General features: G+C 26.5%; 1 protein-coding gene across 1 annotated transcript; it reads right to left on the bottom strand.

Annotated features, from left to right (window-relative positions):
- Positions 1–1,956: 1,956 nt before the first annotated feature.
- On the bottom strand, positions 1,957–19,519 carry LOC145832310 (DNA repair protein RAD51 homolog 3-like). The gene is made up of 6 exons (XM_082939628.1): positions 19,372–19,519; positions 7,171–7,347; positions 5,426–5,559; positions 3,568–3,711; positions 3,313–3,431; positions 1,957–2,412 (listed from the first exon to the last, which is right to left on the bottom strand). The coding sequence occupies exons 1-6, from the start codon at positions 19,517–19,519 to the stop codon at positions 2,085–2,087; spliced, it is 1,050 nt and encodes a 349-aa protein (XP_082795754.1). The 3' UTR covers positions 1,957–2,084.
- Positions 19,520–23,807: the final 4,288 nt, after the last annotated feature.

Genomic DNA, 23,807 nt, shown 5'->3' with positions numbered 1-23,807 from the left:
GTGTTTTATTAAGAAAACCTGTTTTATGTAACCACAAATACTTTATGCTATTTCTTTATTGTCCTGGACGTTGAAAGGGATCCAATAGGTGTGCGACTCGATAACCGAAAGGTTTATTCGTGCACCAGGTCCTAGGAACAAAAATGTTGAGCATTTTTTTGTTGTTCAATAATCAATGTTTTCATAAGTCGTCTAATTGTCATTACAACAATGTGTAGATAAATACTAAGGTTAGCTATTTGTAAGTAAGTTTAATTGCTGCTAATTGTTATTTATTACTCTATTAACTACTTTAATATTACTTAGGTACAAATAAGTTTAGTAAATCTTACTAACTTTGTACTCTACTGATGAGAATAACTCGAAATATATTTAGTTTGGTGAATTGTTTGTCGCGTTTATTTTACTATTGAAAATATCAATATTGACTTATCTTAAAAGCCTCCTCAGTATACACATACACCATTACGTACTTATCATAGAACAAAATATCAACAAAATTTGAAATATAACCAGTTTTATAAAAGGTTTTGGATACACTGGTTTATAAAAATAAAATTCTATTGCAGGTTTAGTAAAGTACTCGCAAAATACTTATAAACTAATGTTTTAAATTTTGAATAAAATTATAAGTACTTTAAAAGCATTTAAGTGAAATATTAAGATACAAAATTAATTTAAGTAAGTTATAACCTAGCATGCTTTAAAATTTTTAAGGAAAATAAATAACTACACAATTAATCTCGATTAACTTAATTGTATGTTATCTCATCTAAAGTAAATTAATTTTAACAAAGCTTTTTTTCTTATGTCTTACATTTTAAAAAAGAAAAGTTTTTTTTAGAGAACTATAAGTATAAATAAAACATTAGCAGTGAAAAAAGATACATTAACAACATCAATAAAATAAAGCTGTTTTAAATTATACTACAGCATAAATACTTATTAAATTAATGTTTTAAATTTATAAAATAAACCTACAGATTTTTTTGTAATGTTTACAAAAAACAGGTTTAGATTAATTCACGAGCGTTTTTATAACTTAAATGAACAAATTAAAAGAAAAAAATAATAGTTTAAAGAAAGAAAGAATGAAAGCAAAAAGAGTAAAAATTAAAGTTAAAATACTAAAATCTTCAACAATTCAAACTGAAATAGCATATAATAAAAATGTATTGCAAACAAACAACTCTTTACCTGAGCTCAATAACCAAGAACTATTTTTCTGTTTAAATGAAAACATACAAAGTACTTATAATAAACTACAAAAAAATAAAAAAAGTGAAAATTACTACAACGAAAATATAAATTTTAAAGACAACTTATTCCAAAAATCAGCAGCTGGTCGTATTCATAACAAATTATTTCCCATTGTCAACAAAACTATTTACAAAACAGCTAACTTGCAAGATGAAAAAATACATAAAGAATCTATTGAACTTAAAATTCCTAAAAGTACAACGAAATTAAAAAGAATTGAAGCTTGTCATTATCTTAAAACAAGAATACCACACAACTTAATTTTACATTTAATCAAAAAACGCCGAGTAAAAAGACACAAAGCATTGTATTTTAAAGAAAAAACTACTGCTTAAAACTGAAAAATGAGGAAAACTTCATCAATAATTGAGGTAGCCTGTTTTGTTTAGAAGTTTTGAAGTTATTCTGATTCAAATACTACTCAGCATTCTAAAAACTGACTTTAAAAAATTATTAGCAATAAAAACGTCAAAAAAAGATAACGATACTTTACTTTTACTAGCGAGAATAAACTAATAGAAAAAAAATCGATCATTTTTATTTTTTAGAACTAAGTAAAAAGTAACAAAACAAAATTCAACAAAAGTTTAATGTTAAAAATAAATTGACGTAAACTACTTGTTGAAAGAATTTAAGTTTATATTTGTTGTTGTGTTTAAAATATAAAATTTTAATAACAACTTTACAAACGTCTTAGGAAAAACGATGTTAGTTAAAAAACTATTTACAAAATAAGTAGCAATTTTATATTTAGGCAACATTTTATTAGACGTTGAACTGTAGCTAAAACTATAAATAAGATTTAACTGACTACAAATGTATTGTTATTTTTTTTTCATAACTGGTTCTTCTTTGAATGAAAAAGATGATCCGGGTCTTTTTAAAAACTTGACATCATTATCATAACCTTGTATTGGGACTGATGTTACGTCATTTTTATTTATTAATTTTTGTGATGACAGAATAAATTCGCTCGAAATTTTCTGATGCATTATGTTTTGAGAACTTTTGTTTTTGTGTTCAGCATATATATGAAATCCTTTTTTTTTAGTTAAAACTTCACTTGATGTTACATCACGGACACCTGCACTTGTAATGATGTAAGTAATAATACCGGGTGGCTTTGTTGGTGATTTCGTTAAATATGCAGTCCTAAAAAAATTTTTTTATCTCAACTTAAAAAAAATAGTTACATAAAACCAACCTCTATATTCTGCAAATAAATCTATAAACGTAGATTTTTAAAATTAAGGTCTTTAAAATATTTATACTTATACATATCATTTTTAACTTTAAGTAATTTAATTTTATAGAGCAATTAATGATGAAAAACGCTTATTTAAAATAAATTCGTAAAAATAAGAATTAATAATAAAAAAGAAAACTTTTCAAACTTATAATTTTCTTAAGCTGTTATAAAGCGACTTTTATATAGGACAATTTTATTATGCAGTGAATTAGTGTTTTGAAAGCTTCAGAAAATTTGTTTACTTCCAAGAAAAGTAATCAAACTAATATTTGTACTAAAATAACTAGTTTGTTAACAAAGATAAGCCATCTGTAAATAATAATTCTAAACAAATCTAATTCAATGGTCGTTTATTTATACTATCTAACTTATAATGAGCTTATTATTTTAATAATAATAGTAAAACTAATAACTATAATAAAGTAATTTTCCTTAACTAATAATTTATTAACTGATTCTATAATTGTAAAAAAAAAATTGAAACAAAAAGTAGTAAATTATCACAAAACCTAAAATTTTTCAAAAGTTTTTGAGTTAAAGTTTTATAATATTTTAACCTTTACATTTAATAAGTTAAACTTGCTATAGCAACAGTACTTTTTTGTCTGTTAATTTATTTAGCTTCAAGTAATTAAAATTTTTAGGAATACTAGGTGTTTAAAATACTGATTGTTTAAAGGCCCTTATCATTGAATGGTACCTTGTTAAACTTTAATAACAAGGTAAGTTTTACATGCCTCATACCTTAAATTTGAAATACATAAAATCTGTACATCATAAAATTAGTATAATCTTATAACCACTTTTTATTTGTATTGGGTTGATTTCTAAGCATAATTTTTAACGCGGGAACGTAACTCCAACACTCTCCTAACGCAGGGACAACACAGCTCGTTCTATCATTGTTAAAACGTGTTGTTGCCTAAAATAAAAAAAGTGATCAAAGCCTCATTCTCAATATGTGTATAAGGACCTAAATAACTTAAAATAATTAAAGATTAATGTAAAAAATAATTATAATGACCTGCCTTGGTTTTAACTATTTAATCTAAGCTAACTTGGTTGATAACAACAACTGCAATATCTTGCTTTGCAGCTATTTTTCTAAGTTTCTTTACCATATCCAGCATTATTCGTGTTCTTGTAGTCAATTCTTCAGATCTAACTGCGTTTGCTACACTATCAATAACGACAAGTCTAACCTAAATACAGATTTTTTTTTACAAAATAATTGAAAATCTCAAATCACTTTAATATCAAAGGGTTGTGTACTGTAGAGATAAAAAACTATTAATACAAGTACATAGTTTTCAAAACTATTTTGTAATATAACAAAATTGTAATTGTAACCTTAAGATATTATTTAATTTAGAAGTTTTTAAAAATAGTACAATAAAAATTGCAGGATTCTTTTTTAAAAAGTTTTCATTTCCAAAATATTAACTTTCTAAAGCTTAAAATACTAGTTATATTGTTTTTACTGAAATCTATAAAAAATTACTTTCAAGGCCATAAGGGGTTCTAAGAGTTTTTTTACAAAAAATAACATTGACTCTTATACAAGTATTTTAAACTTAAAGTCATTTTGGTTAAAAAAAAAGTTTTAATTAAATTTTGAGACATATTCAGTTTATTAATATTATAAAATTAATTTATTAATTCATGAATTTATTTATAAAACAGTGTTGAAGTCAAACAATAATGATGAGATTCACAATTATAATAAATATCTTAATCAAATAGAGTATAGTCCGTTTTATAAAAAGTTTCCTATTCAAATGTATAAACCAGAAATTTATATTGTCAAATTTGTGGGAAGTTTGAAATTATATCTAAATTTTAATTATTTAAACATAAGACTTAAAATTTCATGAGCTATTAAAGGTTTAAAGAAATGTTATAATTTAAAAAATATGGAAAATGTAATTTATGGTCAAAACTCCACAAATTAGCTTCAAAAAAGAAGAAGAAGAACTTTTGATCAAACTTATAAAATTCCATGTACTTTAGTTTTTTTAATAAGCTTAAAAATAGCTGTTAGAATTAAGATTGGTTTTAAGCAGAAGAGAAATTATATTTTAAATAAATTAGTGATATTTTTGCCTTTTTAGCTTACGCCTTAGTTTTGCAAAAAGTAAACGTGTCTGATTCAGAATTGCAATTCTTTGGAAACAAAAAAAAGCCTGAGTTTATGATATGATTAAAAGAGATGATAAAAAGTGTTAGTATGAGCCAAAAGAGATGATCAATAAAACTTTAATATATAAAATAGTGAAATAAATATAAAATACTTACAAAAAAGGATATCAAAAAAAATTCCAGTCATAAAAACATTGAGAATTGGGAAAAATAGAAAAACTAACCGGAGTTTTGCAAAAAAAAGCCTAAATTTTTCTAATATTTCTAAATAACTTGAGCTATGCTGAGTGTCTGGCAATCTTACTAAAAACTGTGATCAGACTCTACAAAAAACATAAATTTGTAAAAACAAAGTTGATCCCCCAATGGCCTTAAGTTAAATTAATGCAAACATATTTTTGAAAAAGAGTTGCCACTCTTTGAGTCGAAAAACTGTTCTGAGTGACCTTAGACTATCCTGAGTCATACTGATTTTTTTAAATCGTTAAAAAAAATTAAAAATTACTCGAAATCAATAAAAATCAAGTGCTTCAACGAAATTGGTTGTAAATAAACAAAATGTTGAAGCAATATATCAAATATCATTTAAAATCTAGAAAAAAAAACTGGTGTGAGATTTTCAGGAAACTTATAACTGTCCTGAGTGTTTTATTACAAAACTTAAAATATCCCGAGTTGTTCTGAGTCATCCGGAGGTTTTCAAAAACTTCAAAATATCCTGAGTGTGTGGCAACTCTCTTAAAAATACTGTTAATAATTTTTATAACTTCAAATAACATTAGGATGAGAATTGATAAACTGAGTAAGCTGATGAACAACTGCCAATAATTCCACCGCTTCAATGCATCTAAATACATATATTTTTGATAAAAAGTCTTCTATGCTTCTATTTGCTAACACATTATATTTACCTGTATTGATACAAAAAACTATTTATAACTATTTTAATCAGTATACTTAAGTAAAAGAGGAGATAACAAATAAGTGTAGAACTGGTTACTTTTTGGAACTGCAACAATTTTGGTAGTTACAATTACTTTTGACTAAGTTTGAACAACTAACAGGAAAATTTTTAGCTAGTTATTATTCATAACTTTTAAATAAGAATAAACTATATGATTCTTAGCTTTATACCATTTGTATGCTACCTTGCAACAAAGAATCTGTAGAACTTGTAAACTTTGATAGTTTGAAATGTTAGTTGTCTCTTTATAAAAATGGCTAATAAAAAATGCAGATAAACTACAAAGAATTTGAAATAGTGGCAGTACTTAATACTATACTTATTTTGTTTTTCATTTTTATATGTAGTTTTACTGTATAATACATCTTAATAGAAAAAATTTATTATACAATTTCATTTTCCTAAAAACTTATTCTAAACCAAAAATAGTTTAGCCACTCTGAGTTTTTTATATACTAACAATACTATTTCATAAAAACTTTATAAAAGTTTTATAAAATATAAAACTTGTTTATCTTTTAAGATATGTTATATTTTGTTAATAATTTTGTATACAATTATACAGACACATTTTAAATTGTCAAATTACTCTCAAATTTTAGGAAAGTATACTTAAAGGTCAATCTGAGCTGAAAAAAGCTGAGTCAGGAAATTTTGCAACAGATTTTTTAAGTTATACTCTTATCCCTAACCCACTTTTCCCAAACATATTGAAAATCAACTAAAAAATAAGGCTCTAATAATCAAAAAATATTAAAAAGAAATTTACTGACTCAGCTTTTTTCAGCTCAGATTGATCTTAAAGCATACCAGCCCAAATTTTTAATTTATTTTATCACTATCTTCTTTTACATTTATTAAGCAAGAGGTCTTAATATTTTGTGATAGAAAAACAAAAATATTCTTAAAATACAAAACAACAACATTGAAAAATAAGTCATGACATAGACTAGAATAAGCTTTGAAAAAGAAATAAAAATTCATAAATTTGTTTTTCAAAGTATAATTCTAAAATTTATTACAGTTACACATAAGGTTTTTTTTAACTCAAAAAATCCACTTTTGTTTTAAAAGATTCTTATATATTTAAAGATTATTTTATCTTAAAATGGCAAATATTTTCAAAAGTTTTAAATTAAGATATTTTCTTTTTTTATTTTTTTTTTTAAATCTAAAACGTATAAGTGTTAAAATTGTTTAGAAGAATCCCTAAAAACTTTAAGCCTCTAGATAAAAAATGATTTTAAATTTTCAGATTTTAAAAAGTTTTTTTTGTAATTGTAATAAAATTTATAAATACATTGGGAAAATTAAAATAACTGGATCTGGCCGATCTTGATTTAAAAAACAGATCCAGAACTGGCTTTATCCTAAAACTGATAATCTGGTAGATCACTAACTAATACTGAACTTTGTTAATGTTTTTTGGTCAAACTTTAGATTGCTTTAATAACTTGCGCAATATGTTAATCAAATACAAATATTAATATACAATTAAATTAAAAAAAAAAAAAAAAAATTTAACACTTAATTATGATTTGTTATACTAAACACAAACCTGATAAAGCTAACTTATGTAAGTTTAAATTAATCATCTCAATGAGGCGATCAGAAGAAAATGTGTTTTCAGTGTCAATAAAAATTACCTCACTATTCAATCCACCATAAACATTAGGTAACTGAGCATTTATTGCTAGCTGAAAGCAAAACTGAGTTTTGCCTGAACCACTTTCACCTGTAAAATTAAGATAAAATTGTATCAAATTTGAGGGCAATAATTCAAAAGTTATTGGAACATAAGTGACCAGTAAATATACAATAAGTTACACAAGACACACCATTCCAAAAACACTAAATATATTTCAAGCAATTCTCTTCAGTAGAGTACAATGCTAACAAATAATAAGAGTTTACACACTTATATAGTAATCAAGTAATCATAAAGTAATCAAGAGATTAATAAAAGACTAAAGCAATTAATAATAGTTAAAATCAAATAAGCCCATTTACGTTATAATTGATCTACAGTTAAACTAAACATAAATAAAATGAAAACAATCCTTATAAAATGTTACAAAAATAAAGAAAAAGTATAGTCAAAACCTTTTTTGCTTCAATAAAAACTGGTTTCCTTAACAAAACACAAATGGCTTCTAATTTAATCAAATCGAAAACATTACTACAAATTTTAATAATTTTAAATCTATTTATAATATAATTGTTTGCACAAGTTGGATTATTAACTAAATGTTCCAAAATAGATGAACATATAGATGCGTTTAAAACCTTAAGCGGTATATCATCTTTCTTATCTGACAGGCAAAAATTCTCTACACATTTTGGTATGTGTTCTTTTATTATCTTCCTTAGATGTCTGGTTGTTAATCCAATACAATTTGCTGTACAAAAGTATATATATATATATATAATTTATTCAAATGGCGATTTTAAAAAAAATTCTGGAACATATGTTTCACAAAGCTTTAATTTTTCATAAAGCTTTGATCATCAGCCAGTTAAATTCAAAATACAAAGCACTGTACTAAACAAAGATACAAAATTAAAGCTTTGTGAAACATATGTTCCAGAATTTTTTTTTTAAATCGCCATTTGAATAAATTATTTAAAAGCCCTTCAAGTGGGCTCAGTTGAAAGTGTTTACGTTTATACATTAACCTTTATATATATATATATATATATATATAGAATTAAGTTATTTAACTTAATAAATTAAATTTTTCACACTGAGCCCACCTTGAGGGCTTTATTAATAAAAAGGTTTATTTAAAGATGCAAAACTCAAAGAACTCGAGTTTCGTGATTACTCACTCATCAGCTTCAAAACAAGTTTAAAATAAAGCACAAAACAAAATCACTAATGAAGGTAAAAAATTTTTTGCATAAATAGATTATGACGTAATTTTGAAACTATCAAAAATCGTGCAAAACGGCCGATGAGTGAGTAATCACGAAACTTGAGTTCTTCGAGTTTTGCATCTTTGAATAAACCTTTATATATATATATATATTTTATATTTCAACGCTCCATTCTGCAAAAGTGTGGCAACACGGGTTGGGAAGCGCTTCCTAGAGATTGTGGACAAGAACTTTACTGAAAACCATCCATATTGTAAAGTTTTTAACAGGAAGACACTAAAAGTGTCCTACTCCTGCATGCCAAACATGAAACAACTTATAATGGCACACAATCGAAAGATATTAGACACGCAGTACAAAGAGAGGCGAATGTGTGACTGCAATAAACAAGAATGCCCGGTAAATGGAAGTTGCCTGATGGAAAATGTTATATATAAAGCGACAGTCATAACTGATAACCAGACCAAGTTTTATGTAGGGTCGACTGGACTATCGTTCAAGAATCGCTACACAAAGCACAAGTACAGCTTCAAACACGAAAAACATAAAAATACGACAACTTTATCGCAGTACGTTTGGAAATTAAAAAATGACGAAGTTAATTTTAAAATTCAGTGGGAAATATTAACAAGAACGAAAAATAAATACAGTTTAAAAAACGGATGTAAATTGTGCAATGCGGAAAAAATCGAAATTTTAAAAGTTAAGAAATCTGAATCTTTAAACAAAAGAAACGAATTACAAACTGGATGCATACATTATAGAAAGCAATTTATATAAAAACTCTGTTAATAATTTTGTCTAAAATCAACTATCTATTATTACGTAATACCTAATTTTGTATAATTTTATTGCTGTACTTACAAGTTTGCTTTTCATTGAATAAAACTTGGCTGAGGACGCGTATTAAACGCAGAAACAGCTGTACCAAGCAAAAGTTTATTTTGTGTATGTTATTTCTATATATATATATATATATACTTATATACTTTTGTACAGCAAGTTATTTACATACCAAAATGTGTAGAGAATTTTTGCCTGTCAGATAAGAAAGATGATATACCGATAAATATATATATATATATATATATAAAATAAGGTTAATGTTTAAACATAAACACTTTCAACTGAGCCTACTTGAAGGGCTTTTAAATAATTTATTCAAATGGCGATTTTAAAAATTCTGGAACATATGTTTCACAAAGCTTTAATTTTTCATAAAGCTTTGATCATCAGCCAGTTAAATTCAAAATACAAAGCACTGTACTAAACAAAGATACAAAAGTTATGCAAAAAAACAAAAAACAGTATGACGTAATATTGTACATTACAAATATTCAGTACAAAAATCGATCTACCTTCTAACTAATTAAACAACTAAAATTAACGAAAACAACAGTTATTTGACTATAAAATTCTTCAAAATTTGTTGTGTTTTAAAAGAAGCTTTTTTATATGTCGACAAGACGATATAAATTCGCTTCGCTTATTTAAACAACCTTCCTTTTTTAACTCATACATAACGGCTGTTGATTCTTTTAAGCACAGCCTACAAACAGGGTTGTTACCATCTGCTATTGGCTGTGCTCTTTTTATCACCTCCCAAGTTAATTTAAAATCAATGTTTTTGCGCTTAAGGCCGCAAACATACTTTGAAAGCTCAGTTTTAACTTAATTTTGAAACAACGGAGCAAAAAAACAAAACGACCAATAAAAGTAAAAGAAAGCGAAATATAATTTGGTATAATCCCCCATTCTGTACTTCAGTTAAAACAAACATCGGCAGAGAATTTATAAATCTAGTAAAAAAACATTTCAACAAAAATAACCCATTATCAAAGATATTTAACAAACATAATATGCGAATCAGTTATTCATGTATGGCGAATTTGGAGAGATTAATCAAGTCACATAATCAAAGGATTTTAAACAAAAGTAATTCAATCAAAAATCAAAGTAATTGCGCCGGTGGCTGTAAATACAATTTGAAGGGGGGCAATTGCCGGTCAGAGAACATTATTTACAAGGCAACAGTTAACTCTGACCTTGAAAAGAAGTTCTACATCGGCCTATGCTCCACTCAATTCAGATTTCGGTATGCCAACCATAAAAAATCCTTTAAAGGTGGTGTATACGAAAATGAAACTGAGCTTTCAAAGTATGTTTGCGGCCTTAAGCGCAAAAACATTGATTTTAAATTAACTTGGGAGGTGATAAAAAGAGCACAGCCAATAGCAGATGGTAACAACCCTGTTTGTAGGCTGTGCTTAAAAGAATCAACAGCCGTTATGTATGAGTTAAAAAAGGAAGGTTGTTTAAATAAGCGAAGCGAATTTATATCGTCTTGTCGACATATAAAAAAGCTTCTTTTAAAACACAACAAATTTTGAAGAATTTTATAGTCAAATAACTGTTGTTTTCGTTAATTTTAGTTGTTTAATTAGTTAGAAGGTAGATCGATTTTTGTACTGAATATTTGTAATGTACAATATTACGTCATACTGTTTTTTGTTTTTTTGCATAACTTTTGTATCTTTGTTTAGTACAGTGCTTTGTATATATATATATATATATATATATAATTTATTCAAATGGCGATTTTAAAAATTCTGGAACATATGTTTCACAAAGCTTTAATTTTTCATAAAGCTCTGATCATCAGCCAGTTAAATTCAAAATACACAGTAAACAAATTGTAAACAAGTAAATTGTCGAGCACAGTAAACAAAAACACGTTCATATAAAAAATGTCAGATTTTAAAAAGTTTGATATCAAGCACTCGATTAAAAATATTCCATGTGGTAAACAAGATGCGTATAAGGAAGCATTAATACAGAAGACTCAACACTTAGTAAGACGGATGCGGTGGAAAGCAAAGTTCTTCGAAGAAGAAGATCAAGTGGCTGCAGAAGAACACGAAACATACGGGTTCAAAACAACACGCACACCTAAGCCAATACAATATCTACAGGCATTTGAAGAAGACCTAATAAAAATGGTGCAAGACGTGGAGTTCAGAACAAGTAGAAGCCGTTTCCAAAATGAACTTTCAAAGATTGTGCAGGACATAAGTAAGTGCAAAAATTTGATTGTGCCTTCTGATAAAACTTCTAATTTTTACGAAATTTCAGTAAATGACTATAAAAAATTATTAAAAGACAATATTACTAAAGATTACGAAAAATGTACTGATAAAACTTTAAATGATATTAATGTAGAAGCTAAAAATTTAACTAAAAACTTAAAAATACACGATAGGATTAAAAAATTGCCTTTAAAAAACGCATACATAACGGTCAAAGATCATAAAGATAACTTTTTGACACATCCCAAGTGTAGATTGATTAATACTTCTAAGTCCGATGTAGGTCGTATAGTTAAGGTTAAGATTGACTGCATTAATAAGGCTGTGCGTTTAAAATCTAAACTTATGCAGTGGACTGATACAGACCAAGTCTTAAATTGGTTCACTGGTTTGGAAAAACAAACGTACAGCTTTTTTAAGTTTGATGTAGTCGATTTTTATCCTTCTATCAGCGAAGAATTGGTAACAAAATCACTAAAATTTGCTGGTATTTATACTAGCGTACCTACTGAAGATTTAGGTCTAATAAAAAATGCATGTAAATCAGTACTTTATGAACAAGGAAACCTGTGGCAAAAGAAGAGAGCAAATAACACCAGCTCTCTTTTTGATGTAGCGCAGGGATCGTTCATGGGTGCAGAGTTATGTGAATTAGTAGGTCTTTTTTTGTTAGATGGGTTGAAGAATATCTTTGGTTTAGAAAGAGTTGGGTTGTACAGGGACGATGGTCTAGCTGTGCTGCCCAATTCTTCTGGCTTTATAGTTGAAAGGCTAAAAAAACAAACGCACGCCTTCTTCAAGTCTATGGGGTTAAGAGTCACTATTGAATCACCAATGTTGACGACTGACTACCTGGATGTGAAGCTCAACTTGCATGATCTCTCCTATATGCCTTATAAAAAGAAAAACGCAAAAATTATGTATATAAATAAATATTCTAGCCACCCAAAAAATATTATAAACCAAATACCAAAAATAATTAATAAACGTTTAAATAAAAGATCAAGCAACGAAGAAAACTTTTTAAAGACAAAACAAGATTACGAACTAATAATGAAAAAATGCGGTTACAATGATAAACTTAATTTTGAAACAACGGAGCAAAAAAACAAAACGACCAATAAAAGTAAAAGAAAGCGAAATATAATTTGGTATAATCCCCCATTCTGTACTTCAGTTAAAACAAACATCGGCAGAGAATTCATAAATCTAGTAAAAAAACATTTCAACAAAAATAACCCATTATCAAAGATATTTAATAAACATAATATGCGAATCAGTTATTCATGTATGGCGAATTTGGAGAGATTAATCAAGTCACATAATCAAAGGATTTTAAACAAAAGTAATTCAATCAAAAATCAGTGTAATTGCGCCGGTGGCTGTAAATACAATTTGAAGGGGGGCAATTGCCGGTCAGAGAACATTATTTACAAGGCAACAGTTAACTCTGACCTTGAAAAGAAGTTCTACATCGGCCTATGCTCCACTCAATTCAGATTTCGGTATGCCAACCATAAAAAATCCTTTAAAGGTGGTGTATACGAAAATGAAACTGAGCTTTCGAAGTATGTTTGCGGCCTTAAGCGCAAAAACATTGATTTTAAATTAACTTGGGAGGTGATAAAAAGAGCACAGCCAATAGCAGATGGTAACAACCCTGTTTGTAGGCTGTGCTTAAAAGAATCAACAGCCGTTATGTATGCGTTAAAAAAGGAAGGTTGTTTAAATAAGCGAAGCGAATTTATATCGTCTTGTCGACATATAAAAAAGCTTCTTTTAAAACACAACAAATTTTGAAGCATTTTATAGTCAAATAACTGTTGTTTTCGTTAATTTTAGTTGTTTAATTAGTTAGAAGGTAGATCGATTTTTGTACTGAATATTTGTAATGTACAATATTACGTCATACTGTTTTTTGTTTTTTTGCATAACTTTTGTATCTTTGTTTAGTACAGTGCTTTGTATTTTGAATTTAACTGGCTGATGATCAGAGCTTTATGAAAAATTAAAGCTTTGTGAAACATATGTTCCAGAATTTTTAAAATCGCCATTTGAATAAATTATTTAAAAGCCCTTCAAGTGGGCTCAGTTGAAAGTGTTTATGTTTAAACATTAACCTTATTTCATATATATATATATATATATATATAATATTCAAAAGTTATAAAAATTAATTTTTAATATACAGCACAAGACCTTAATTAATAAAATATCAGGATCTGGCAGAATATTTTTATACTAAGATCTAATCAGGCCTTGACTTAAGTTGAGATCCAGACTAATCCGGATATTTTTCACATCAAGATCTGGCTAGATTCAGATTTAGTAAATTTTTAATTTTTTAAACTCTTAAGTTGAATTAAACTTCTTAGTTTTATTTTAATCATTTAAAGCCTATAATAGAGTGTAGGAAACTTTTTTATTTAATGGGTCATATATATCAGAAAAATCTTTTGAAGGCCGAAATTATAATAAATCTTTTTTCAAAAATATAACAAAACACATTTCATTTTTTTCTTAAATTTGTTTGAGCACTTTCAATGTAAGTCTTGTCAAAAATTGTATCTTACTTAATTAAACTGAATTGAAATTAAAATAAAATTATAGTGTAGTTTTGAAATATAAAATGACGTAATAATCAAGTGTAAAAATTAACTAAATGCTTATACTAAAGAACTTTGCTGTATGTACTAATAAAACTTGTTGGATTATAACCAAACTAAAATACACCAGCAATAAAAAACTAAAATAAAGCTATACTTTAAATTAATTAACTAAATACTTTAAACAAATTACTTTAAAATTACTTACTGATTTAAAAAGTCTAGTTTGGTATACGAACTTTTTCTCCTTACATAAACTGGGCCTTAAAAATTGAATGCATAAGGCTTCTAGAGAATGCAGTTGAAAAGTTCTCTTTTTTATAATTTTTTGCATACTCATGATTGTCCAACAAATGTTGCCCAATTGCTGAGAAGTATTTTTTGTAGGTTTCTCCAAACGACTGTCAAACATATAAAATATACAAAAAAATCTTTTTAATTGATCTTAAAGTAATTGGTTTCGCGTAAAACATTTTTATTAAAGTGTAGTTTTAGTTGCTGTACTTTTTATTGCTGGTTTATTTAAGTTTGATTTTAATCTAACAAGTTTTATTAGTACATACAGCTAAGTTCTTTAGTATAAGCCTTAGTTAATTTTTACACTTGATTATTACGTCATTCTATAGTTTAAAACTAACAACAGTATAGTTTTATTTCAATTTCAATTCAGTATAAGTTAGTAAAACACAATTTTTGACAAGACTTACATTGAAAGTATTCAAATAAATTAAGAAAAAAATGAAATGTGTTATGTTATATTTCCTAAATAAGTTATGTACCAGAATTTTTTCCAAATATATTTTTATTGAAATAATCATTTGTTCAATGCTACCACGTACAATTAATCAAATTAATAGCACATTTGTACTAAAAAAGCTGAATGCTAGTTGCTTTGCAAAAAAAAATTCAATATGAATACCAAGTATTAACCACTAGTTTCTGCTCAGCTAGCCAATGGGCAATACATAGCCTTTTTCTAATCTTTGATTATGTTATAGTTAATAACTAAGTAAAGTTATATAAACATATTGTGGTTTATTAATTTTTGGTACAACAATTTTTTTATAGAATAAGGGTGGACAACTTATGACCTTCAGATAAAATCCGGCTTGCAACTCTATTTTAAAGATAATAATTTGTACTAAACTAATACATGAAAAATATTATATTGATTTTAGTCTTTTCTTGTTGAGTTATAAACCAAAATTTACAAAAAATCTTAAAACTGGTCAGTTCAATAAAAATAACTAGAAATCACTAAAAATCTATTATCTCCTACGTTTTTTGAGATAAATAGCTCAAACTTTCAGGAAAAGTTCCTTGCCATATTTAGAAAGTCATGTCAGTAAGAAATTAAATATATATATATATAAAATTATTAAAAAAGTTAACAAAAAAAAGTTTTTTCTTTGTTTTTTTTGTCATAAAATTTTTATTTAAAATGCTAATATTTTGTTCCAACAAAATTTTCTAAATATTACAAGAAACATATCCTAAAAATTTGAGGCAATTATCCAAAGACGTATAAGACGACAGATTTTTAGTGATTTCTAGTTCTTTGCTGTTTTAGTTTGCGCCTCCCATAAAGAACCTATTTTAGTCTCGGACTTTGACCGGCTATATCTCAAAAAATGTTTGGAGTTTAAAAAATCTGTAAAAAGCAACTTTCAGCTTAGTTAAAACTCAATAAAATGAGACTAAATTGTGAGAAAGGTGATTTACCCCACTATGCTCTTAAGCTAGCCTAAGTTTATGGGAAAATTAAATTAAAATACTGTTAATCAAGGTTGAATACCCTAACAATAGTATAAGTACTTAACAAAAACACAATTAAAAAGAATTAAAGTCTAAAAGCTACCATAAGATTTAGGTAAAATACCCAACTAGCCTGAGTTTTGAAAAAAAAAGCTTGATTCAGCCTTAGTTTATCACGGAAGTTCAAACTAGTCGAGCTTTTCAGAATTTTTAAACTAGCCTGAGTTGTTCTTAGTTTGTAGCAACCTCTTGTAATGACCTACTTTAAATGTGTTTTATACAAAGACAACTCTGAATATATTATATTTTTTTTATTGTTTAAAATAGTTATTTTTTTAAATTCCAGGTTTTATTTTGCCTAAAAATAGTATTATAAAAATTTGAATAAAACAAACTATCTATAAAGTCTAAGTTATTTATATTCATAAATATTTATTTTAATATAAAAATTTAAATGATACTAGCTTAAATTATGAAAATGTCATAAAATTTGTAAATTTAAAAAATAACTTTAATAGTTCTAAAATCAACAACTAGGGTGGCCACTTATTTTGAAGAATTTTCTTTAACAACTTTTTCACTTTTTTTGTAAAAGACTAAACTTAGGTAAAAAATCATAGTATAAATTTACTAAAAATATTCCGTGATGCTATTTTAAATGTGTTTATACGAAGCTAAAAATTTGTTTTATGTTGCCACTCTTACAGTAAAAAAAACTGTAATGAGTGACCAAAAACTGCCCGGAGTAAATTTAAACTGCCCTGAGTCATCCTGAGTTTATTTTCAAATCCTTTTAAAAAAACTTTTCCTCTAGCGAAAACTACTTATACCTGACGTTAATTTATAATTAAAAGGAAAGTTGTATGTGTATGCTCCTGCAAGATGTTCACTAAACTTATGAGAAATACTGTTTTCAAAGTTTCAATGTTAAAAGTTAGAATCAATTGAGATGAAGAAAAAAAGTTGTAGATAATTTATCATAAAAACTTCATATAAAATAAAAAATAGTCTGATTTTTTTTTTCAACATCTTGATCTTGCCACATAAAGTACTCAATTGGATGCATATTTATTAGCTTCAATGTTACCTTAAATTGTAATTAAGTAGTTAATAGAAACTCAAGTCATCATAAATACTAATTTTAAGTCTAAAACAAAAACTACAATGTTATTGCTAAGAATAGAGAAGAACTAGCCAAAGGCTAGAAAATAACTATATAAGCATTTAAAAATCAATAAAAATAATGTTCTTGAACAAAATTGGTTATATAAAAAACAAAGTATTGAAATTGGATTAACTAAATCTCATTCTAGATCTAGAAAAAAATATACCTTGAAATTTTCTAAAAGTATTAAAACTGTCCCTAGATTTTTATAAAATACAAAACTATCCTGAGTCAGCCTGAGTTTCAACAAAAACTTCAAAATACCTTGAGTTATCCTGAGATTTTAAAAAACTTTATAAAATATTGAGTGTGTGGCAACCCTGTGAAATATTGAATTAATTGGTGAAACTTTTTTTTTCTTGTATGTGTGTCAGCAATGGGTTTCAATCTTGCAACATTCAATTCAAAGAGTTTTCAAAGCCATCATTAGGAGTACACCATCAAGCCACACATATTAATATTTGTTTTACTTAAAAACATTTCTGGTTAAACTTTATATTATTATTTAGTTCAATATATATTTTATGCCTATTTAATTTCAGTTAATATTAATATAATATGTTTATTCGACCAAAACAAAAAAATTGCTTAAATTTTTTTTTACTTTAAGGACCTAGGTACACAAAAAGACCTCTTGGTCATTGAGCTGCATACCCAGATTTAACCAAAATTTTACTGAGCTAAAAAAGAATAACTTAATAGTCAAATATTTTAACTCTAAAACAAAAAACTCTAAGATATATGAGACTATTAAACTTTTTAACACCAGATATTATCCTAAACATATGCAAAAAAAAAGATATATATATTAGAATATCTAATATTTAACACATCTAAAATACATATTGAACTCTACGTTAAAGGGAACAGGTCAGAAAAGCACAGGTGACACTTTAGCACAGAGTGACACTTTAGCACCGTGTGGCAATTTAGCATGGTGTGACACTTTAACATGGAGTGACACTTAAGCACAGAGTGTCACTTTATCACAGGGTCACTTTAGCACAAAGTAACACTTTAGCACGGAGTGTCATTTTAGCACAGAATTTGTTTTGCATTTTTTTCTTTGCTTAAATCACATTAGGTACTGTCTTGTTTAAAAAATCTAAAAACAAACTATGCAACATATAAACTAAAATCTTTACTATCTTTTAAATGAGTTACAAGTTTAAGCTTTACCTAAAACTAAGACAAATTTTAATTTAAAAACTTAATTATTTTCTTTTACTAATTAATTTTAGATAAAAATATCTTGATACTTTTACTTTTAAGTTTTTGACATAAAACTACTTTAATAAAGTTAGCAATAAATACAAGCTTTGAGATTATTAATTTTTTTTTAATCCTTTAACTAATTCTAATAAGACTAAACTTTAAGCGTAAGGTTTAAATAAAAAGTTAAAAATATAAAGATAAAAACTTTCTTCCTTATTCAAACTTTATTTAAGCCCATAGTAAAACTTAATTTATAATTCTTTTTAAGACAAAATTTTTTAAAGCGTTAAAACTAGTTTTCACAACTGTTTAGTTAACTATTTTAGATAATTAAACATGATTTAATGAAAATTTTTAAAGATTAAGAATTTTATGTGCAAAAATGTCACTCCGTGCTTAAGTGTCACTGTGTGTTAAAGTGTCACTCCATGCTAAAGTGACATTCCGTGCTAAAGTGACACTCTGTGCTAAAGTGTCACTCCGTGCTAAAGTGTCACCCCTTTCTAAAGTGACTCTGTGCTTTTCTGACACCTACCCACGTTATAAGCTTAAGTTTTAATCTGAAATTATTTTAAATTCAAAAGTTATCAATAAATTTAGTAAATAATTTTACCTTTTATAAACTGCATGTGGTTTATGAAAAATAAATTAATTAAATAAATGTATATTTATTTATAAATTATAGTATATTAAATTATTTAATATTATATGCTATACAAATATTAAATTATGTATACATATATTTATTATTAGATTCTTTTGTTATGAAAATTATCTTATATTGTTAAGTTTAAAAGTATCATTTTTAAAGAGTTTCTTAGTTTTAGAGTTAAAGTTTTGACTTCTAAGCTTTTTTATTTTTTTAGCTTATTATATTTTTGATCTAAGTTGGGTGTGTGCTTGATGACCAAGGTCTGAGAGGTCTTTTTGTGTACTCAGGTCTACATACCAAAATATTTTTAAAGCATTTATTCGTTTTTGTTCAGTAAACTTAAACTTTATAAAATTTCACATCTAGAGTTAAGGTAGAGAAGTTAAATTTTAGTGAGGTATACCTGCTATTTCGGTTATATTTCCATTTTCAATTCCACCTCCTAGTAGAACATCTAGCGATTTAATAGAGGTTGAAATTTTTGATTTTTTTTTCAAAACTTTTGTCAACAATTGTCTTGCTGAATTCTTCTCTGTCCAAGTTTCCATCATTGTTAAATAAAATGAATTTGAAAACAATAAATTGCATGCCTAATATATTTAAGCTTTCCCTAAAATGAAAATTTTAGTTTTTTGTAGTAAATGAACAGTGTTCTGTTCAGTTAACAGCAGGATAAAAATTATTTCTGGCATAGTAAAAACTTTATTATTTTTCAAACCTCTTAATTTTTTAAACAACCATAGTTTTAAGTTAACAATTATATCCCTATCAACTATGAATTTGTAATAAAATAAGAATTATTTTAATATATTATTTTCTAAATCTAGCGATTTTAAAGTTTAGACATTTTGAATGTCATTTTTAAAGACAATCATAAAGATCTAGTTTAAAAGTTCATAATCTTTATAATCGCTAGATTTACAAAAAAATGCCATTCAAGATAACTTCAGTAAAGTAACTATACTGTTCTGCAAAGATGCCATGAATAACTTTATCGAGAAAAATTGGTAATAAAATATCTGTTTTTTTTTATACATAGATTAGGAATTTTTGGGCATTTTTTAGTTTGACAGCTTTTCAAACAACTTAATATTTTCTTAATAAGGCATATGATATGACAGTAACTGCTGTTGCTTTTTGATTTCTAAAGCAATTTATTCTTTTTTAAAACGATTTAAACCTTCCATAAATGCTATTAAATAAAAATATCCTAACTCATAATAATTTAAGTTCTAGCTTGGCTTTTTTAATTTGATTAAAAAATTACGAATAGATCACACCACCTATAACTTTCAACGAAGAACACGTGTTGCTTAAGTACAGTTTGTAATTTACATAATGCTTAGTAAAAAAACTATAACAGTAAAAGTAATAGGCCTATTATAAGCTCAAACTGACTATGCGCAATTTGCTTGAAAATGATTAGTTATGCTAGGAAAGGAGTACATAAAAATGAAAAGAATAAAAATAAAACAGCGATGAACGCATTAATAAACAAAACTTAATAAAAACACACAAATCAAAAGTAAACTTGAATCTCAATTCTTCGTTTGCTTAAGTTTTTAAAAGTTTTGTTGTTCTTTTTCTTTTAGTCTTCTGTAAAAAAAGCTCTTTAGGTCGCGTTTGCAGACGTCATTAAAATGTGAGGTTATATGAATGCGGTTTTGTTTGCCAACGACCAACTCGCTATACAACAGTCGCACAATGCACGTAGTGTAATGCCTACTGTATTACGGCAAATTCGTCTCAGCGTTGATGACTGTAGACAAAACTTTTCTACAAATTAAAAAAAAATTAAGTAAAATTAAATATGTTTAGGGTCTAAAACGTTTAAATTTAGCATGTTAGAACATGATAAATTTCAATTAACTTTTAGTTTATTTCTTTTAAAACGTTAACAACTGAAAGCTTAACAGTTTAAATTGAATCATTTGAACTTATTGTGAAGTTTTATTAAGTAAAACAATTGACACCTAAAAAGACATATGTAGTAAAAATAAAATACGTTTTAAAATGTTTCAATAAAGTATAAGAAATCAAAAATATAAGCTTATATCTTAGAAAATCAACTGTACATGTTTAGTTGGGTCGGTGTCAAATTTGCACGAGCGGACTAAATTTCACAAAGATACTTTTGCACAAAAACACTCTTTTGCACGAGGGGAAATTTTTGCACGAGCAGACAATTTTTCACGGAGACAATTTTGCATGGGTTGAACTTTTTATTTACTTATATATTTTTTTTTATTGATTTGTTTATTTTTTTAAATATTACTATTACCCCTAAGCCTTACCCTCGGTCGATATTTTTTTTCATTAATTTTTTTTTTTCTATCACTGTTACCCCAAACCCTTACCCTCGAACAGTAGCTTTTTTTTTCTTTCTAATCAATTTATTTTTGTTTATTCATTTTTTAAACTTTTTAGTAATAATTTTTATTAGTTATTATTTAGCTTTTATATTTACTATTACTGTAACCCCTTACCCTTACCCTCGGTCAGCAACTTTTTTTTTCTTTTAGATTTTTTTTTTCCCCTCGTGCAAATTTGTGTTTGTGCAAAAGTATCTTTGTACAAAATTGACCTTTCTTGCAATTTTATTTTCGTGCAATTTAGTCCCTTCGTGCAATTTTGACCTGTACCTTCTTTAATTATAAAATTAAAAATAATTCTAAATTCAGGAGTACATAAGCTAGGACAAAAAAGTATCATAAAGTTTTACATTTAACAGCATTGCTTAAAAAGTTAAACTATATATAAAACATAATATATTATAAAAAAGTTTAATGTATATGCTTTCAAAAATTAAATTTCAAACAATCGTAAACGAATAATTACATAAGCGAGAACTAAAATCATTTAAATGAACATAGGGCTAGAATAAATTAACCAGCGATACTGAATAGTAAATAGTGGACTTAGGTATAAGTAATTTAAAACAAGTAAATTGCAAAAGTCAAATTTTAAATACAACAGTTTATTAAATTTCTTATATAGAATTTTTTTTTTCAAATTTACTGATTTTAGCTTTTATTTACATTAAACACGCTTAGTTTTTGTATTTTTGTACGCTGACAAAGTACCTTTAGCGTATTTAAAGAACCTTGAATTAGAGCAGGAGGCCTTTTATATGTCGCAAGTCGATTTTCTGAGAGAAAGTTGCTCGCAGGTCGCACTTTATAAAAAAAAGTCTTTCATGGGCTACAACCATTTTATAAAACTGTAGAAATGGATATAAAAACGCTATTTTTAATTAAAAATTAATAAAATGTGCAAGAATAAAGCATTAGTAAATAGTAGCTCTTAAATATAGAGCAGTTATTTACAGAATAGTTTCTTGATAGTTTGGTTAGTCGCAGATGTTATTTAATTTCGTCTGATCTAAACCACAAAGATTTTAAAATAGCGTATGATAGCAACCCCGAAAGTAACTGTTGAAGGTATTAAGAACAGTGTCAGAGCTATCTCAAGAGAGTAATACGGACAAGTTTATCGAGAACTTTGAACAAGATAATAACGTATTTTTAAATTGGCAACTGTTTTGTATTTTTATAATAAAATAGCTAGTTAGATTGTTTTATTGAAAGACAGGAAAAATATGCGCACAAAAAGTTGGGTCCAAAAACCTTTCGGTTATCGAGTCATACACTATGGATACAGTTTGAAGTCTTGCATAGAACTGTTATGAAATAAATTGCTATAACATGTATATGATATAATATCAGATGAAATTCTTATAATGTTATTCACATATTAAGATACTGAACACATGAAATTTTAGTAATTCAAGTATAATTTTTTATAGTCTAGTGCTCACAGGATTGCTTTTATAGTAATTTACTTGGTATGCCTATTGAAAAGGTTTAAGACCACTGGACGGAGAAAAAACCACAGAATTTACATAGTGGTTTTAGTTACCAAATTTTGTTTTTAATTTACGAATATTTACAACTTTATTTTTTTAATTGAAGTAAACAAATGTTCTTCAAGGCACAATGGGTTGGCAAGTGGTCATTGATTTTTTGGTGACCGAAAACTATCGCAGACTTATACATTGTTGGGTATAACTGGGTTTCTTCTTTCAAAACTAGTTTTTTCTGCTTTGAGTTTTTGATAAGTTGCTTTAGTTTTAACGTGGAGAATCTTTGTTAATGTTCTGTTCAATAGTTACTAGAAAACATTTTTTAATTTATGTCAAACTTAAAGCTTGCAGTAACTACAGAAAATCTCTGAGTTACTTATATTAACGTTTCTTATTAATATGGCATAACTCCCATTGAAAAGTAATAGTAGTTAGTTAAAAACTTATAATTGTTGAAATTTTCTTTTTAATTTATTTACTTTTTTCAAAAACTCAAAGTAGTTTTAGGGCGATTTTAAGGAATAGTATAACTAATTTGTGTTTAGGAAACCTGAAATTTATTTTAAGGCTAGTGCACATAAAAAAAGAGAGATTATAAAAAATTGTACTTGAGGACAAACTTTTTTTTATTGCTATCAATTTTCAAATTCTATCCATGTTTTTTAACATCAACTTCAAAAAAAAAAATTCTAAACTAGTTATCTTATTTTTCGATATAAACTATAAAATGATCTTCAATATTTTCAAAAGCTTTGCACAGTAGTTTACTAAAAAATAAATTCTGTACACACTAGAAGACTACAAAAAGTATAAACAATTATTGAAAAAACTTTGTTGGTTGGCGCCCAACTGGGCTTATAACTAGTTTAAACAACGTAGCCTATTAGTTAGAGAGCTTTTAGTGCATATTCTATTTTTTCAAACTATTTTGTTAGAAACTGCACCTAGTAAATACATGTAATAAGAATTTACAGTTG

Source organism: Thalia democratica, chromosome 3 (genome assembly GCF_965202585.1).
Source record: "Thalia democratica chromosome 3, ktThaDemo2.hap1.1, whole genome shotgun sequence".
Classification (NCBI taxonomy): Eukaryota; Metazoa; Chordata; class Thaliacea; order Salpida; family Salpidae; genus Thalia; species Thalia democratica.
The sequence above is the reverse complement of the archived record's forward strand: the minus strand, read 5'-3'. Positions and strand labels throughout refer to the sequence as shown.